The sequence below is a fragment of the Trichoplax adhaerens genome, genomic scaffold (genome assembly GCF_000150275.1).
Source record: "Trichoplax adhaerens TRIADscaffold_14 genomic scaffold, whole genome shotgun sequence".
Lineage (NCBI taxonomy): Eukaryota > Metazoa > Placozoa > Uniplacotomia > Trichoplacea > Trichoplacidae > Trichoplax > Trichoplax adhaerens.
In genome coordinates, this window is record NW_002060956.1 from 1,571,357 (window position 1) to 1,591,406 (window position 20,050).

Consider the following 20,050-nt stretch of genomic DNA (forward strand, 5'->3'; position numbering starts at 1 on the left):
GTTCGTTGTAATTGGCAGCTCGGTCATGATGATAGATTTTATGACTGCATTGATGATAGCCTGAATAGCGCTATTTCTTTTCTTAATCGTCTTAATCTTGACACATTTGTAAAGCGCAGACCAGTACAGTAGAGCGGTTATTTTTAAAAGTGTAGTGCAATGTTATCATTTTTAGGGGGTTCTACTAGACCAGTAAAATTCATTAAAAATTAATTGTTTTTAAGTTTGGGCAAAATAGTGGTTGATAATAGCATCTTGCAATTTTTGAAAGTTGTGTTTCACAATATCTGTAGTTAAGACAACATCAAAATTAGCATACAAGTACCGAGCAAAGAATTGTTGTGCCATTTATTTCTTATTTTCTGTGTTATGACAGTACTACATCATGATAAAAACGTATGCGACATGCGACTAATGCTAGTGTAGAGTCAAAACCCTTCGAGAAAGGTCTCTAGTGGACACTGTATAGTAGACTGCAGTCGAATAATTGCCTTCATTCATGACTGTCACGACACGTAATTCAGTGTGAGTCGATGAATGACTTCAGTCATTGGATGCTTTCATCCGCCATTTTGAGTTCTTGAATTCAGGCCGATTTTCCTGTACTGTACTTTGATATTTGTCACGGTCATAAAACGAAGAGAATATTTGAAGTTGGACTATAGCGCATGTAGGTGTCGGCTACAAATGGAATCATAGTCCAGTCTACAGATTAACAAAAACTGACAGATCCGAGCAAGAAAATGGTGCTTGATAGAGTTGTATTGCTAACCATCTGAAGTCTTTGGAAGGCCATTTTTACGGTACTGTACACTGTATAGTCCAGTCGTGTACTGGAATACCCTTGGCTTCCTACCGGCACAGGTTGCATCATTTACAGTATGATGTGCAGTTAATCTACTTGGTACTGTAGTCATTATACTGTAGTGTACTGGACTTGGACATTACAGTACTGTAACTGTAGTTTTGAATGAACCGTCACAAAGTCTGATCTAGAGTGTACAGTATAAGCCAGAGCTCAATGCACTCTTCTAGTATCAACACTCAAGTGGCTGACTACAAACCTGTCCAAACATGCAATACTGTACACTCTGTACTCTACCATAACCTGTCAAGATGCAATTTCGTATGGCTTTTTAGAACTGGTTGTTTTTCTAGTCCCTTCTGCAACTGAATGAATGTACTGTACAAAATGATGATGAATCGATGATGATGCAGCATGATGCCCTCAGTAACAAGCGTTTTATTTGTTGTGTTGTGTTGTGCCAGCCTGTCTAGCGTCCAGTCCAGTCTACTTCACGCTTGTCTAACTCTACTGTAGCAAGTAGCGCAAGCAAGTGATCCAGCACCAACGCTGTCAAGTCAAGTGTACTATTTATAAATTCGAAATTATTCTAATCATCCTTTTTCTGTCATTGACGCAAACTCACCCCAGTTCAGTACGTCACAATCGATCGACAGTATTGATTACTGAAGTGCATTTTTAGTGATCGGATAAAAGGAAATCTTGCTGATTTGACGTTGGTTTTTTTCCTCATTTTCTCTCGCTTCAATTAGTGCTGAACCGATTGGATTTTTTTTGCTCTTTGTTAAGTAGTAATTACTTAACGTCAAGACTTGTGAAGAAGAGGTCAACTCAGATACGCGCTACAGCTTACAGCTGGTGAATTCCTTTCACGATAATTGTACAAAGTGAAAAAAAGACAACCAGTTCTGATTGAAAGTCAACGATATGGATAGACAAACACAGAGCCAGGAACAACCAGTACCTGTACAAATTTTATGCCGAAATGGCTGTGGTTTTTATGGACACCCTAACTTTGATGGAATGTGTTCTAAATGCTTTAAAGATTCATTAGCACAAAAAGAGAAAGCAGCATCAGTACAAGGTACATTCAATCTGTATTTATTTTGACCCTATACTTATCATTTTCCTTCATCCGTACGCCTAGACAGTATAGTACAGTATTTATAGTTCGACCCTTAACCGTTTCAACCAACATGACCGACCGTTCGGCCTTGAGACTTGGTTTTACTTTTCAATACTTTTACAGCATATGTAGTGGATTATCTATCTAATAGCGTGACTATCATGATTTGCTCTAATTTCATGTCAGACCCATCAGGCTACAAGGTTTTTTTGACTCTTCCTATAACCCAAGAAGTCAATTTGAAAATTTCACATTCATAATTGAAATAATTGCTGTAGCTAGTATCGAAATAGAAGAATTTTGTGAAACAAACTATTTTTATCCTCTATTTTACCAATCCATATTACTATATTCACACACACACAGTACATTCATTGGATCCAGGTGTACAGTATTTTCCTTTGCAGTAATCAAATGTATTCGTAAGTATTTAACGGTTAGAAACCGTTTTTACTGTATCTTATCACCATGTACTTTGATATCTTGACGGCGACATTCTTTCATAGTACCGTAAACATGTAGTCCTTGTCTCTTTTGTATTCCCTACAGCAAAATTGCGTATTGATAAATTTTATTCCTCATTTATTGATTATTTTAGAAACTTCTATAGAAACACCAGGAAAATTTAGAACACCAACATTAGTAAACGATAAAAGTAGCGAAATAAAAAATAAGGAATTGGATGAAATAGATTTGGCGACGAATAATAATAAGCAAGAAAAAGTAAATCAAGTACAGGAAGTAAAAGAAGATTCGTTATCGACGAACTCTGATACAGATACACCAACTAAATCAATTAAGAGAAATCGATGCTTTACTTGTCGTAAAAAAGTTGGCTTAACTGGTATGATAGTAACCTGAAATTGTACTTCTGTTATTGATTATAATTATCAATGACTTATAGACGAAGCAAATGAATACTAGTTTCTTTACTTGTTGTTCATGTCTCAATACATAAGTAGATTCTCGTCTTCATCATTCAACCTACTGTGTCATTAAATGAAGTATATGTGTACAGTACAGTATTGGTAGTACCGTTATATATTCAGATGTTGGTTTCTTCGCTCTTAGTCTAAAATATACTACGGCTTTATGTGTACTCTTTTTAACATTGACAGTTATTAGTTTATCTTTTAGACGTATAAACTGGTTTTTTTTTTCCTTTACCCACTTGAATGATTGAGTAATTCTAATTTCATTTTTGAGTGAAACCTTGTACTGTATCATGGGAGAATTGTAGGACTGTAGTATTTGTTTGACGGGTTCAACAGGGACATCGATTCTGTTCAAATACATCTAATTTTTGTGTGTGTGTATGATAATCGAAAAAAAAACTGTACTGGAGATCTTACAAGTTGTTCCTTTCTAGTGTAGTACTGCACTGTAGGGTATAAGAAAAATTTGTCTTTTGCATTCTCCTATGCCGTACCCTTCGTTATTGATGGTCATCGTTTAGCCACGAAGAAAACGTACTGTATACCATATCTATATATATCTATACATGTTATCCATGGCAGAGCGATTGATGATGACACTTTTCCTTTAACGATACGTTATGTTGTGTTTGATCATCGGGATCGACAGTAAAATGGTAGAGGGTTAATTAATTTATTTTCAAGAGCAATTTTATAACGTCCGAGCCTGATTAATGACAGATTGTATTAGCGAGAAAGTCTGATTGTAATTATGATTAGTTGTAATGTATTTTCTGTCGAAAATGCAACGATACGCCACTTAGTTGGTTGGCTGATCGCTAGAAGTGAAGAGACATCGGCCTCTTGATGACTGCATTATAACAATATATATGATTGCGGCAAAGAAATACAGCAGTCTATCCATTGATGTATTGACCATAAAAGGGGCTTGGGCTCCAATTGCCATACTAAACTGACTAAATCACCTAAAGTCACTCACCCTCAGTGTGTTTTTTTGAACTTCAGTTGAAAAGTCAGCGTGGAATGGTACAGTACTGTACTGCGCATTATTACGGCATTGATTAACAATAACGTAAAATGTCTGCCTATCCCAATGGGGTTCCTAAGAACATACAATTGCTGTATTTGGATGTGCTCTACAGTATGATAAACAAACCCTAGATCAAATGTGGATGCAGTATAAATGCAAATAACTTATTATTATTTTTTTTTGTACACTTACTCTTTACATTGCGCATGTCCATCGAATGCAGACAGTACTGTACTTTACTGTACTGTACACTGTACAGCCAACACTGTGTACTGTAGATTGTAATATCTTGTCTGCATTAGTGGACTGTCAAGTCCTTAGGATGCAATTTTATTCATAGTAGTGTTTAATAAATACTACTATGAATAAAATTGCATCCTAAGGACTTGGAATATCCCTCTATCCTCTATTTCATAATTTTTACAAGATAGAGGGATATTCCATTTACTATTTGTAGCATTTGATACAAATTAGGATTAAATGAAACTTGATATCGTGTAATTTGGACATGAATAGGAGTGACGACGATAGGACTAATTATTATGAACTAAATAAAATAGCGAAATGTCGTGATGTAATCGATTGCGGCAGTACTCTTAGTAAACATCATTAAACTAGTTGGCCTGATTAACTATCAACATCGTTTGTGTTCTATTAATGCTAGATGTTTGCTAACTGTAATATCGACATTATTATTTTCTTTTCTAGGTTTCGTATGTCATTGTGGTAATGTATTTTGTAGCACCCATCGTTATTCAGACAAGCACGATTGTACATTCGATTACAAAGCTGCCGGTAGAGCTGCTATTAGCAAAAATAATCCAGTGGTTGTTGGATCGAAAATTCAAAAAATTTAAGTAACTTACAGTAATTGGCTACTATTATACATTATGATTTAACCTTTTTATCTGACAAAAGATACAGTACTGTACGGCTGTTGCGTTATCAATGACTGCTGTGAAAGCGCGAAGTTTGCTACTAGTCTATGGCGTTTTCCAATTTTAGCTCTTTAGATATGATTGCTTAATTTCTGTTTTTGGTCTTACATCTTGCGTGATAACTAACCTGACTTCATTGACGAAATTTTAAGTATTTCTATTAGTACGGATGTATTGTGAAACATGTTGTGTCAAAATATTTTATATCGGTAAGATCGACACAACAATGTTACATGTAAGACAGTACAGTATTAGATACTCATTCGTGTAGGATCCACATCATCGTCATCATATTATTTCACAGTAAATGTTTTTTCCACGATTGTATTTACGTTATTATATACATACTATGATTTATAATTTGAACGGGTACTGTAGTTAAATTGCTATGTTATGGATGGCTCGAAATTGTATTCACATTGTTAAATATCAAGCGAAGTTGTATTCTAATGCAAATAAAATTGACTACGGTAATTTGACGGAAACATATCGTATTTTTATCTACATACTCATAATGATCTCATGTGCTACAGTAACTAAATATAGTAAAGCTAGGATTTGCAGTAATATCAAATTTTATAAAATGAACCCTTATAATAACGATTGCATGTGCAGTGAATTGCAATACCGAAAGTGGAAAGCGATCACTTACGGTGCTCATGGAATAAATTGCCAGTACGTCACTACAAATGGACGTGCAAGCCTTAGATTGGATATCTTGTAAAGTTGCAGTCTCTAGAATCATAGAAATATCCAAAATTGAAATGACTCAAAGTGTAACACACTACTGGCAATGGTACCCTTTCCAATCATTCAATTTCATCTTGGTATATGCAAGTAGTGATGAGCCATCCAAATATACGCGTACATTTATTTAAATACTGTACATACATACCGGACAACGTAGATTAGCTTTATACAGTAGTGCTTTAACTCATACGATTTCCGAATGAAAACTTTTATAGCGTCCGTGTACAGAAAGTCCACGTTACTGCATGCTATTCAAGCATAATACGCACTCCAATATTATGCTAATATCAAACACAATATAGTAGTATGCTACATGTGGCTTTTCTTATTTTGATCAGTGGGGGTACGCGGCAGTCGTACTTGTCTACCAATCATTCGTGCGGATATAAGGTAGATGATAATGGAATGTAATACAGCCTGTCGTGAAAAAAGAAAACAGAGAGATACGTACGCCATTGGTCTCTTTACGGTACTGAGAAATGCAATAGTCTCGGGAAACACTAAAGGCGTGCTATTTTAGCGGATAAATAATAATAAAAGTATTACATACCTTGAATTCTTAGAAATACTAGCATTTAATTGCTTTATCTAGCTAAAATGTTATCGAGCCTTCATAAATTTTAGATTTCATAATTTTACTCTAGCTATGTCAATTCGATACGGCTATAGTACGATAAACAATACAAGTATAAGTTAATCACATCATTTTGGATCGACAAAGAGCTTTTATTGTTTTAAACGCAAACCTAAAAACAATCAGTGCTATTAAGAAACTGTTATACTACGTTAGTTAAATTTGCATTAGTATAACTTATGTATCTGAACAGCATATTTTAACTAACTAAATAAAACAGTTACAAAGACAGTTAAAATACATCTTTCCAGGTAATAATTAGGCCTAAAGTGTTACAATAAGATTATGTCGTATTAATGGCTACCATACCAAGAAAGTAAAATGTAGAGCAATAGCAAACCGATAGATTAAAAAGCAAGACTGACGATACATATGTTAACTAAAATTTTAACGAAATTATCACTACCTTAAATGTTTAAACAGAACTTTACATTTCTATCAATAAGCTTTAACGAATATTATATAAAACTAGCAAACAATCTACTAAAAGCGCGCAGTCTCAAATCGCCTTAAGCGGTAAAATTAGATATTTTTGTTTTTCGCAAGCCAGTCAGCAACATCTGCTTCATTCTTCTTCAACCAGTCGATGTTACTCTTGATATTTTCGAGGATGGTCTTCTTAGAGCTAGATATAGCGTTAGTATCTTTGGCTGTGTTGAAAAAGTTTTGAACCTGCGAGAACGTGAAAATAATAGAATGAATTGATAGGATCGAAAAGTGTATATAAAATAATGTACTGCGTTTTACTTGTAAATGATAGCATCACATTGTTGTAATTATATCATTAGGCATGATTTCCAAGAACGTAAAACTATTGCATACGACAATACCTCTTGCAGTTGATAGTCAGTTGCGAAAGCACTAGTCAAACTCTCGGCCGCGCGTGCTAGACCAAAGGTTACCTGGGAATATCTAATCATAGTCAAGAGATAGAATGTCAATAAAGTCCAGGAGCAAGATGGCATTCAGATTGGAATTCTATATTTACTAGCGACTTAATGGTACCTGTCATATAGAGTGTTCCAATTGGCTTGAAAGAAACTCCATGCTAATTAAAACACAAGAGACAACAAACATCCTTTAATCTCAAATCGCTTTGCAATTATTCTTAGGTTATGATCCACAAAGATAACTGTTGCATACTTTGCAAAGCAATACTCATTATATTCTAATATAAATGCGGATACAAATAGTAAGTCGCAATCCTACCGATAGGTCGACCCAAAGTAGTACCAGAGACGTAACGAATTACACTAAGAGTATCTTGAGAACGAACCAGAGAAGTATTCATTGAACGCTGGAGATATCTAGTAATTTATTTAACAGTGTATTAAGGGAATTCAAATCGCAACATATCTTAAACAGTGCTTATTAGCGTACAGTATTACGATGCATCCACAAACTTGTGTATAGTGTACGGGAAACTACTGTGTACCTGTTTAAGATCCATGGGGTACGAGAGAAGGCCAAAGCGTACATCAGTGCGGTCTTTTCTGAAGCAGATTCGGTTGTTAAGAATTTGTTCCAGGCAAAATCCCATTCTTTTAGACCACCAGCAGCAATACCAGCACGTAGGACACGAGTACGGATATTTGGATGGATACTGAATCAAGAGCATGACAAGAAATTGTTATTAATTATATCACAATCAATTATTAGGCATAGTGATATCCACTTGGTGAAAATATATTGTAATCATATTCCACATCATTGTCGAAGCCAGTGTTAAAACTGCTGGTAGTAAGAAATACACATACAGTAGCATACCTTGTACCATTTACCATCCAGTTGTTATAGATTTTCTTTGCTGCTTGAATAGCAGTGTTATAGTTTAGACGAGTTACCCAAAGTAAAATGTCACTTCTAGCATATCTATTTGATCAATATTAATTTAATGAGGCGTTAGAGGGATAAGAGTTGATACATTGATATCACTATGGTAGAATGTAGAATATTATACCTGTCCAAGTGAGAACCGGTGTCAGTCCAGCCAAGGTCATTATAGCGACCACGGATTAGGTTAATCATGTACGTCTAACAGAAATAGTAATTTCTTTAATTTATGTTGAAAAGCTAATTTTATGCTTACTCATTGGCAAGATTTTAGCTAACCTTGAAGTCACCGTATGATGGTCTCATGCTGAGGATAGTATCAAAGTAACCAAGCGATCCCAAGGCAGTGGTCCATGGTACATATTCTTTTTCCTTAGATAAATACTTAGTCATACCGAGTGCCAAACTCTGTTTGATTGTACCACTCCTACAAATATACCAATATTATATTAGTAATAGTTTTATAAGCGCATAATCCATTTTATTGCCATAACTGAAACATAAATACAGAAAAGTTCAATAGTTACATTTGTACGTATACTCATCTGTACCTAGCAAGCATAAATGCATCATTGATCAAGCCGGCTCTATCACCACTCTTTAAAGTCTACATAAGGTAAAGGTAAAATTTTGTAAATAAATTCCGTAATAACAATAGATTGGTGCTATAAGTCGCATCCTTTAAGACAGATAAAGAACCTACGTTCACGTCGCTTTCTAAAGCAGCCTGCAATCTATTCCAATTGGTTTCTGGGTAGTTGACGATGTAGAATCCATATTGTCCAACGTTAGCTTTCATCCAGCCATTTACGGGGTAATTGAAATTGACTGAGGTCTTATTCAGCCAAGCTGATATAGGTGTATTAGTATCTGCGCTTGTGATGTAGTTTAATGGAACGTACCATTTGTAACTACCAGAAAACCAACGAAGAGATAACATTACACTTTCAATTTATATTAAAAATCTCCTAACAGCATGAATTAGCAGAGCTAGATATTCGATTTCGAAATTATTACCGTTTTCTTCACAAGAGCTTCCGTAAAGAAAGCCGAGGCGATCATATATATTAACTTACCCATACGTAGAGAAGTCAGAGCCAGTACCAGTTGCAGCAGAATCATCAATCAAGAAGCGTTTTTGGGATGCAGTACCTTGAGCACCCTGGTTTGTGATTGTGATAACTGGGAAGTTCTTTTGGCGTACCCATGGATCCATCACTTCAACCATATTAATTCTGTTATTGTTAGCCTATGATAATTTGACCCATTAGTACAAGTGCTATACACTGGGTATAGAATAGAAAAATGCAGCAACGCCGCTATGGCTAAACTGATTATTACTATATCAATACATTTAAACCTACCTCGGATAAAGAGTTCCATAGTTGCATAGTGTTTGCGTTAGAATATTGATACTTTTTCAAATATGCCTAATGGTAAATGTTGAGTAACATAAAGTATTAATAAATGAATGAAGAGATTATTACGCACGGATCTGTTACATACAATCAAACGTTATCGTTTAGACGATAATCGTAAGTATACACAGTACAATTGACGAACCCTATATCCATTCTTGAAACCAGTATCCCCTAGGATAAACTCTACCATACGAACCGCTACAGCACCTTTACTATAAGTGATAGCATCGAACATTTGCTTAATAGCGGCTGGAGTATCTGATAAGGCGGAGATAGGTCGTGATGATATTAATGCATCTCTTGCCATGATTCGGAAGAAATCACCAGATAAGAACTGATCCATCTAATAATACAGTCAGAATATAGTATTAAAGAACTAATAGAAATATTATAAATAGGCAAATGCCAAGAATTAGTGCATGAGTTAAGATAACATCTTTAAGTATAACTGATATGAAACATACTATTTTCCAGTCGGGATAAACAGCATGGACGCCTTGGTATTCCAAGTAGCTAGCAAAACCTTCGTTAAGCCATAAGTCGTCCCACCAGGCTAAGGTGACTAAATTACCAAACCACTGTATAACGAAATAAGTTTAATCAGCATATTTTAACATCTCAACTGTATCTGGATTATACTGGAGATTACACGGCCTCTAATAACGGCTCTTCTGTACATGCAGATGCAACTTTTTATATAGATAGTTTCTGTACGCCAGCATGTCAAAAAATTTCAATATCGTATACGCCACTTTATGTATATATATACAAACCTGATGAACAAGTTCATGAGAAATAACAACAGCGATTCGTTGTTTTTCGAAAATTGAGGATTTCAAAGGATCATACAATAATAAAGTTTCACGGAATGTAATCAAACCCCAATTTTCCATAGCGCCGGAGTTAAAGTCGGGAATGGCAATCAAGTCTAGAAAATAACAGACGGTTTTACTCTGAAGAAAATTCTGATAAATTCCGACAGTAGGTATAAACGATTGATAGTAATAGTTATCAACTAAATCTCATTGAATGGAACACTTACCAGATTTAGGCAAATCGTAGGGAAGTGCTGTTTGAGTATTGAAGTATTCCATTTGCGCCTTAGTTGTGTAAGTGGCAAAGCCAGTGTTGTTAAGTAGATGAGGTGGTGAATAGATTCTGATCTGCAATAGGATTTGGTACATGGTTATAAGATGAAACCTGTAACAGGGTGCTATACTGTACAAAGTACTGAATGAAAGGTTTGAGCGAATGTGTTGTATGTCCTTATTCACGCAATACTTTACTTACTTTAACACCGTTGTTTACTGTAGTTTCGTTGTATTTAAAATCACAAATGATAAAAGCCAACAGATATGTGCTCATCTTTACGGTCTTTTGGTATTCCACTGCAGTATAGCCAGCCTGATATTGATAACTTCTGGCCTCTGGCATGTTTGATAAGGCTATGTATCCTGTAGTAGGTCTCACCAGTGTTGTGGTAAATGTAGCTTTCAATGTTGGTTCGTCAAAGCATGGCAATGCCATACGAGCATCAAGTGGTTCGAAATCTGATGTGACCATGTTCCTAGGAAACAGGGCAATCACGATGGTAACCATTAGTATTAGAACAATGATTAGGAAAATCAAATCTAAATTCGATGTAATCCTTCTTAATAATATGATATAATAGGTAGTAGTATCTCAAGCTATCGGCTAATGTCTACCATTTACTAATCAAATTGAACAATCGTATAAATCACAATTACGTCATTCATCATTAGTGTCCGCTACAAATTACGTCATGGGAAGGAATACCATCAATATATTACAGAGTAAAAAGTTAACTTGTTTTGAATACTGCATATCATAATCTAAGTTAAGCTAATGCATAACTAATCATTGGATATGTTTCAGGCAGTTGGTTTCAGTTTAGCTGATGTGACTTTAGAAGTGCTGTATAAGTAAAAGCGAACCCCCTACTACAGTATATGCTACTATACAAGTATTGATTAAGCTCCGAAATATTTAGTCTATGTTGAATACTGCAACCCATAAAATGGTTAGTAATACCACAGAATTCAATTTTTCAATCGAATTTACTAGTCATATATTAATAAGCATTATACCAGGATTTGCTATCAGTTTTAAAATCGGGTAAATACGTATCACCAGAGGGTGCACGATTATTTTAGTTATTGAAAGGATTGTTACTGTATACCATATAATTTTCATATAATATTACGGATATAGATTCCACTGTGCAATATACAGTATGAACCGTATCAGGTAATTTCTAGAGATGTTGCCATTTTGCACTCCTGTACAATTAATGGATTCAAATTGTAGCAGGTAATCTCTTTAAATCTGATTTATACCCGAAGTATAGTAATCAAGGTTTCCGTATTGCATGTATAATTTTACACGGTTGGCATACTGATTATTATATCTTACGCTACTGGTATTTTTACTGTACTGTACACGTAGGGTTACGAATACTAGATTGAAGGATATTATTAGAATGCACAATGTAGCAATGACTACCATTACAAGAGAGAGACATCAATTGTTGAAAAGGAGCTGCCTAAGTTGGAATTGATTTAAATCGGAGCCCTTGTCTCTACATAGTGAACGAAATTTGCTTTTGGTAAAAGTATAGCTATTTTTTCTAGCATATTGTCGTAGTCGTATCGAAAATATGATAATGAATTGGTAAAATTGACCGATTTCATACAAAAGTTATAGAAGCAACAGGAAAATAGTTATCGAGATAGCATAATATAATATCAATGCATGTTATATTATGGACTCGTCAAACTTTGAAGTTCTTGGAAGTCCCTAGTTTTACGGGGCTAATTGCATAAATATATATGAAAGTTGTCATATCTTATTTGTCAACGAAAATTCGCTGATAAATTGATGGAATTGTCGAGTAAAAAATGAAACATTAAACTTAGGCCATATGGCGGCGCGGCTTCGGTCATTCAGTGCGTGGTACTAAACTTTTAATATTGAAAACCTGATTTATGGCATTCGTTACGATTTTTTCCCGTTAGTAAACAATAAATAAATAACTAGTAGCCAAGAATAATTAATTGTATTGGCCGTACAATAGACACAGTGACACAGCAACAATGTCAAGGAAGAAGTCACACCAGATACAGATTTACTGGTAAAATTTACGATTGCATAATTGCATACTTCTTGAATTGTACTCTACAAGGTAGGAAATGCACTTGAATAGATTAGTATATCATGGAAATGGATTACAAGGCTCTAGCTAGAGCATTAGAGTCAATTTCATGATTACAGACTTGTATCTAATTAGTAGAAAAAGTATTCAGCCATCATATTAAGATAGCATCAGCAAGTAGGAAACTATTTCTTTACATATTGAAGCGTATTGGTTCAAGTTGTCATTTATGCTAATAATTATAACTGTTCCGTTGTGACTTACTACCAACTGTGTCAACAAAAGTCAGGTGACTTTCAATGTTTGGTCAATATTAAACACACAAGGATCTAGGGTACTAAATTCAATGTGTATTGTTGAATAAAGCTGGCACAATTTATTCCTAGAAGTGTGCACGGAAGTGTACAGTGTACATGCTGTACAGCACCGTAGGAAATGGGTAGAAATCAATTTTAGTGTCCATACAAGAGTATTTATTCCAAATTCAAGTGCGGCTCAAAGGATTAACTACCGTTATTGTATCAATGACTTTGGACAAAGTAGATCGAATTATCACTTTGCAGTTTTTGACTTTCTTGTGGATTGATTGAATAATTAACAATCCATTTAGAAGTATCGCATGCACTGAAGGACATTAGACTGAAAAATTGGAGATCAGTAGGTGACAACTGCCCAATGCGTTAAGATAATACAAATAATGGTCAAAAGTAGAACGGGTGTTTTTACAAGCTATTTACAGTCCTGTGACCATAATGGCGATCACAGGACTGTCTCTTTTAGATATCACAGATACAGTAAAGTGAAGTGTTCCATTGTCTATTCCATTTTGATTTCACTGTCTACTTTTGCATAAACTGCAGCCTATGATCTATTATTATATGTCAACTTGTACAGTACTGTACATCATGATACAACTATCGTAGCGAAAGGATTGATGTAAATTAATTAATTATTGAATACGATTCATAGTATACAATATCAATGACAACGCAATTGAATAAATTATAAATCATTCTTCTATACTGCATACTGTACAATATTATGATTATGAATTCAGATAACAAAGTCTATAGCCCGAATGGCCTTCATTTTTAACACTGAGAATGAAAAGGTACTGATCATTCTCTAATTGCAGCTAGTGATAGCAGTGATGATCTATTGATCCTATTGCTGTATTTATAGCATTCTCTCGACAAAATTATAGTGGAATTCATAAAGATTAGTACTGCCCAGTTGGTGCGAGTTCAAACAACCTGAAACTCGACTACTATTAACGTCCTATCGGCGTACTATGGCCTCACTACCATATGTTAACAGCTTTCTAAAACTGCAATACAGGCAGCAGTACTAGCGGGGCCCCATTGACGCGCATTCCGTTATTGAAACTTAGGCGTGCGTTGCTTTTCAAGCTGTAACGTGCTTAGTTATAAATTAATGAATTTTTTCATATTAGTCACGTTAACAACAGCTCGCTTTTTAAAAATCGCAGAATCACACCCGAATTGAATTCATGTTAATTAATTGGAGGTTTTCAACCATTAATTAATTAATTAGCGTACAGTCGATTTTGTTGTTTGCTTCCATTGTGCTGGAATAATGCTGCAGGGTTTGAACCAGTGAGAATTGGACGAAAGGCGGCACGTGCCAATTACGGTACCATGACTGTAGCTCGGTACGAGGGGTATTATGGGCCGTAGCGCTGTATTGTACAGTACGGACGGTAATCAAGTGCAGTGAAGGAAAAAAAAAACTGTTAATTTATGATAGCAGTTGCTGGTACAGATAGTCGTGTAGTGACTCGCTACCGTTGTCATTGGCGCTTGGACGTTCGGTCACATACTGTACAGTTACGATACTCTCATGGGGGGAAAGAAGGAACATCGGTCTGATATCGGTGTCGCCTGTTGCCGATACACTTTGTACAATAATCATGATTATATATACAGTATATGTCATATTATATAATTAATTATGATGTGATGATATTGATGCCATTTGCTTATGGATTTACTTGACTAATGTGCTACAATTCGGGAAGGATATGCGATATTGTGATGATACTCTACGGACAGTTAGATAAATAGATAGTACGGCCTTGCATCACGTACGACTGGAACAAGTAGAAATCGAAGCGTTCGCAGCTGGTTGCCTGGCGCTGCAACTCTTTTAAGTCACTTTGAAAAATAATCGAGGTCAATTATCGCAAACTTGAGTCTTAATTAATTAACCAATTTGAACATCACTGAAGGATACAGCAAGTTCTATTGCTCTACAGACAGTAACGTGTACCGATTGTGCCTCATGAACGAGACCTGTCATCCCACACTACTGTATGGATTGCACGAAAATACTGTTTAGGACTACACTAATGAGATCGAGGGGATAATTTGATCCGCGCCCTGGAAATCAAGATACGTTGCGCTTTGTCTAGCAATTACAGTTGTAATCAAGACACAACCAAGAACTACTTTTTTATAGACAGCACTTTGCATCGGTAAAGCGAAGCTAGTACTAGCTTGGCTGTAGTACTTCAACCTAAGAGGACAGTCATTATCGTTGTTTTTAGAAACGGTCAAGTTAGATATCACATTTCGTAAAATGCTAAAGTTCAAATCGTCCAGTATGCTTAGCCAGGGACTATTAAATAAATACTAGCATATCATATGCATGTATTACTCCAGGATCCGCCATAAAATAGTGAAAACCGATACATGTTGTATGTTATACATGACATTGTATTCACTGCACTATGCTGTATTGTCTATCCCCTCCAATGATATTATTACTATACAAGCCGTCATATAGACTGTACGGCAACACCATTATTTCCTACAAGTATACAAAAAGTGTTACGACGCAAGTTCACCATAATTCTGAAGTTGACATATGCACAATTGTATACAGTCAAGTAGAATGTGTTGATGTAGTGCACTAAAATAATCCAAATGTTGGACTCGATGTAAAAAAGTGATGCAAGGAGCGTCAAACGCTTTTCTACAGTATATCGAACTTGCAGATCTGCCCTTGCATACAATAGAGCGTGCAAAAATATTGTTGATTTAAGCCGGATGCAAAATGCAGTTTTAGAATGTTCCACAGCCCCAAAAGACGTTAGCTTAAAATAATAACTTTTCTAGTTAGCAATCAATTTTTTTTAAGACAAGGCGCGCTTATGTCAAAGCCTTGACTGATGTGTTTCAAATCGTAACCACTAGCATTAACGCACAAGGAAAATCAGCAAGTATGTTGATCCGTGGAGAATACGAGAATTGATCGTATCGCCATCATCAACACAGTACATGCCACTGTATCTGGTAAAAGCATGATGTAAATAAATTGCATACCTGGTGGTACCTTGTGGAGTTTTGTATGTACTCTTGTACAAACCGAACAAAACTTTAGGGAAGTTTCCATTAAAGTCATAGGTGACATTATATTGTTTTCCTGCTTCCAAATTTTCACCAACTTCGATAACGTAAAATTCGTTAGGCTTGTAGAAAAACGATTGCACAATTGACAGCTTTCTTGGGCTGCCGCCAATGGTGGAAACACTTTTATCAGTAATAGCCAAGTCACGTATGTGGACTAAGATGTGTCGAGTAGCTTTGGTAACGTTGATGGTAATGGATACCTTTCCAGTAAAGGTGCTTCCATCCACAAGTGGAAATAGCATTAGATTGTAATGGTCTGGGACGACATCGGTTGGGAGTCTCAATGTCATCCAAGGTTTGCCATCCTGGACTGGTGGAGCATTTGTAGTTTGAATGTTATCCTGGCTGCCAGAATTTGCCGATAAACCAGCAATCAAACCGACGACAACCGCTAGCAAGCAAACGACAATCAAAAATATGAGTGCCCTGGATTTGCTAATAAAGTATTTATCTTCGTTCTCAGGTGTTCCGCTTCCTTGCGCCATACTTGAAAACAGGTTACAACGTACTTGACTACAGTATAGTGAAAATCGACCGAGATGCCCACCCAATTATACGCTCACGGCACTACCGTCGATCTTTGCGGCATTAAATTTCTCCTTTGCTCCGATTGAGCCAATCATTGAGGTACCAACCGTAGCATGACCCATACGGATGTCGCATCGACAGTCTACAGTATGCACGCTTAGTCTTGTCTACGCAAGTGTGTTAACCACGCATCGTGACCACTGTTTTTTTTTTTTTGTTTTTTTTTTCAGGTACAGTACGAGGACTCGATGAGTCGCGATCGCACGACGCCCCACCGTCCTCGTCTACTGTACAAGTGTCCATGACCACTCTTAAGCACATACACTGATTCATGATACATGATCCAGTAGCGTGTCTAGATTCTAGAAGAGTTATTTTTCATGGCTGAGAGTTGGTGCTGGCAGTTAAAACCATGCGAAAAAATGGAGATTCATATTTTCATTCAATAAAACGCTATCCATGACCACTCTTAAGCATATACACTGGTATATGATACATGATCCACTAGCGTGTCTACAAGAGCTATTTTTCTCCGCCGAGAGTTTCGTGATGGTAGTCAAAACCATGCGAAAAAATGGCGATTCATATTTTAATTAAATAAAACGCTTTCAGTGGCGTCACATCATCTGCATAACAAAAAAGCGTATAAAAATTCATGAGTGGACCCCTCCTCTTTAGCAGCTGCTTTTTTATCGATCACCACTTTGATTGGATATATCACTCGGCTATCTGTATGTTTGGGTCAATGTGAATCGGATCGTTTAAGGATCGCGACAAAGGACGTCCATCATTAATGGATAAATTACAATAATTGTTTTTATTACATGACATGATGCCAAGAGGAATAGCAAAGGTAGAGATGTCTTCGTCTGTACATTTTATGCGACTTGAGATCGTCATCAGCCTAGAATAATGAGTTTCGAGTCGAGTTTTTGGCGGGGGGTCATTCGAGTCTAGTAATAACAAGGTTGTAAAAAACGGATCTGTATTCATCTTACTACCGTCTATGGCTTTCTAATGATTTACCCGCTCATGCGAACTGCTTACGCTTTCTTCAATAGGACAGCATCGCAGAACCTAGTCAAGAACGCTCGCGTTACTCAAAGGACACTTTGAGATAGGACAGTAGTACTATTTTATTGTAGATTTCAACCAACTGCTCTCGCTTTACTCAATCGACAGTATTGTGCTGTCAGAGATTTTTTTTCACAAGTTCCTGGTGCGATCAGTGTACAGTATACTGCATATATATTCTTCTCTCGCGATACTCTTGCATATCAGTAATGTTAGTGTTTCGTTCGTTGTTGGTTTACTTAACGATTTACAGCTTGCAAAACATGTACTCGTGCAGTAAAAGTAAAAAGGGGAAATTCCTTTACCTCTATACCTGTACTCTACTCCTTTTCTCGATAGCCAATCGATACTGTTACAGTATATCATCGGTTTAGTGGATGCTATTGTTCGCTTTTAGTTTACTTAACGGTTTACTGCTTGCAAAAGTGATAATATATCGCGTACAGCACCAAATGGTTTGAGCTTTACAATAGGCAGGTTGCCCATTCGAATATACGCTTTGTATTATTCAAATTTCAATCCATGACATCAGCATGTTGCTAACGCTAACCTCTAGAAAGTTCAGCATGATGCACTAGAAAAAAAGAACAACCAAGTTAATCATAACGGAATGCGATTCAAGTTTGAAAATTGATTTAGAATAGTATCTTGCTAGACATTAATCCAGCATTTTCCTGTTGCCGACAGGATTCAACAACAATATTATTGAATTAAGAAAAATGGCTCGGATGTAATATACCAATCGACTTGTATTGTACAATATGCAACAAATGAACTACCAATAGGATCATTTGTGGATAGACATTGGACATTACGGTCCTGCTAAAATAAATAAATAAAATAATATCGCTAATTTATTATTTTCTCCTATTGTACAACAGCAAAGCCTGATACGGTATACAAGCACGCATACTGCATTCACTATGATATCAAGTTCACAATGCAACCTTCTAAATTCATCATGTCCAATTACTAATCCTGCAGCATTACGTAAAAGTAAACATACGAGTACAATACTTACCCTAGCACTATTCAGAATAACAAGAAAGTACTTGACCGTCTTAGTAATCCAAGTCGCAATGGTAATGTCTATTGTCGCTTTTACTGCATGGTTAACGTCTGCCTGAGTTTACGCAGCAAGTACTGTGATAGTATAGTAACAACAACAACAAAAAAAAATACTATCCATGGCTATTAAGTGCTTTTAGAAAGAGATAAAGATGAGCACTTAACGAACACTGGTTAAAAATCTCTTTAAATCGATTCGCACTGTACTACTAAATCTGTGCGAAATGAGCTGTCACCCTTTGACATATACAGTAGTATCATTTCAGTGGATAGTTGGCGTCTATCTGAGTTTATATAATAAGTACAGTACCATGATAGAGAGCTGTAGTGCAGTAACAACAACATCAACAGAGATATTATTCATGGCTATCAAGTACTTTTGTAAAAGAGATGAAAATGAAATGAGTACTTCACAGACAGTGTTTAAAAGTCTCTTTAAATCGACTCGCACTTTGTGACTCAGCTAGTCCATGCTTCATTGTACAGTATACAGTAGTACAGCACAAAACTGTGCAAAATGGACTATCACCTCTTTGATGTCTTCTTACTCAACATGTAAAAAGCGCAATTGCAACACGAGATAAAGGGGATGATAATTCATTTGACGCTTTATGCTATTGCACACACTATTGCACGGTAAAATTGTACATTACCTGCGGTGTTGCAACTATAAACGATGAAGATGAGCACTTAATGGACAATGTTTAAAAGTCGCATTAAATCGATTCATATTATACTGCTCGACTGGTCCGATTACTTTATTGTACAGCACCAAACAGACTGTCACCCCTTTACGTCTTCTTGTATAATAGGCGGAAAGGTGCAATTAATGCGAGATGAAGGTGATGATAATTTATATGACGATCTATACTGTTGTACATATTATTGCAAGGTAGAAATTCTATATTACCAGCGGTGTTTTAGCTATAAACGAAGTACATCGTATTAGAAAATCTGAACCTCTAGTATCAATTTGCAAACGGTTTAACCATAGTACCGTAAAGAGTAATACCATGGACTTCTAGATGTGGTTTACTACATGCCTAGAAGTACTCTATATCTAGAGTAGTGTTATTCCATGGTAATAGATACAAGTTGAGTTTCGTAAATGATCATCATAGTCAGGAACTGTTCAACATGATTTTATATCTCAAGCTAGGCTATTGAAATCAGCCTGTACTTGGTACTGATTATATTTCAACATCCAACTACGGAAGATGATTACGTTATTCCGCTCGTAACACCGATTTAGTATCAGTAAAATCATAACCTCACTTGTTTGATGAAAGATTTTTATTTATCTTA

At 36.0% G+C, this 20,050-nt stretch overlaps 2 protein-coding genes across 2 annotated transcripts; one reads left to right on the forward strand and one right to left on the reverse strand.

The window, feature by feature from the left end:
- Nucleotides 1-1,732: 1,732 nt before the first annotated feature.
- On the forward strand, nucleotides 1,733-4,753 carry TRIADDRAFT_50857 (uncharacterized protein; the record flags this gene model as incomplete). Its single annotated transcript, XM_002116182.1, has 3 exons — nucleotides 1,733-1,889; nucleotides 2,530-2,775; nucleotides 4,605-4,753. The coding sequence occupies 3 exons, from the start codon at nucleotides 1,733-1,735 to the stop codon at nucleotides 4,751-4,753; spliced, it is 552 nt and encodes a 183-aa protein (XP_002116218.1).
- A 1,586-nt stretch (nucleotides 4,754-6,339) lies between these two features.
- TRIADDRAFT_36517 (expressed hypothetical protein) lies at nucleotides 6,340-16,377 on the reverse strand. The gene is made up of 18 exons (XM_002116282.1): nucleotides 15,989-16,377; nucleotides 10,754-11,039; nucleotides 10,515-10,635; nucleotides 10,246-10,400; nucleotides 9,937-10,050; nucleotides 9,615-9,815; nucleotides 9,416-9,481; nucleotides 9,128-9,300; nucleotides 8,755-8,962; nucleotides 8,603-8,658; nucleotides 8,331-8,478; nucleotides 8,179-8,252; nucleotides 7,986-8,090; nucleotides 7,654-7,821; nucleotides 7,428-7,525; nucleotides 7,224-7,266; nucleotides 7,049-7,130; nucleotides 6,340-6,890 (listed from the first exon to the last, which is right to left on the reverse strand). The coding sequence occupies exons 1-18, from the start codon at nucleotides 16,363-16,365 to the stop codon at nucleotides 6,741-6,743; spliced, it is 2,625 nt and encodes an 874-aa protein (XP_002116318.1). The 5' UTR covers nucleotides 16,366-16,377; the 3' UTR covers nucleotides 6,340-6,740.
- Between the last annotated feature and the right edge of the window lie 3,673 nt (nucleotides 16,378-20,050).

Bases quoted from the DNA above. Each gene is read 5' to 3' on its own strand.
- TRIADDRAFT_36517 (XM_002116282.1), bottom strand. From the start codon at position 16,365: ATGACATTGAGACTCCCAACCGATGTCGTCCCAGACCATTACAATCTA. The intron at 8,253-8,330 runs GTTAGCTAAAAT...TATTTCTGTTAG, and splicing joins CATCATACGGTGACTTCAAG to ACGTACATGATTAACCTAAT. The intron at 8,091-8,178 runs GTATAATATTCT...TTGATCAAATAG, and splicing joins ACCGGTTCTCACTTGGACAG to ATATGCTAGAAGTGACATTT.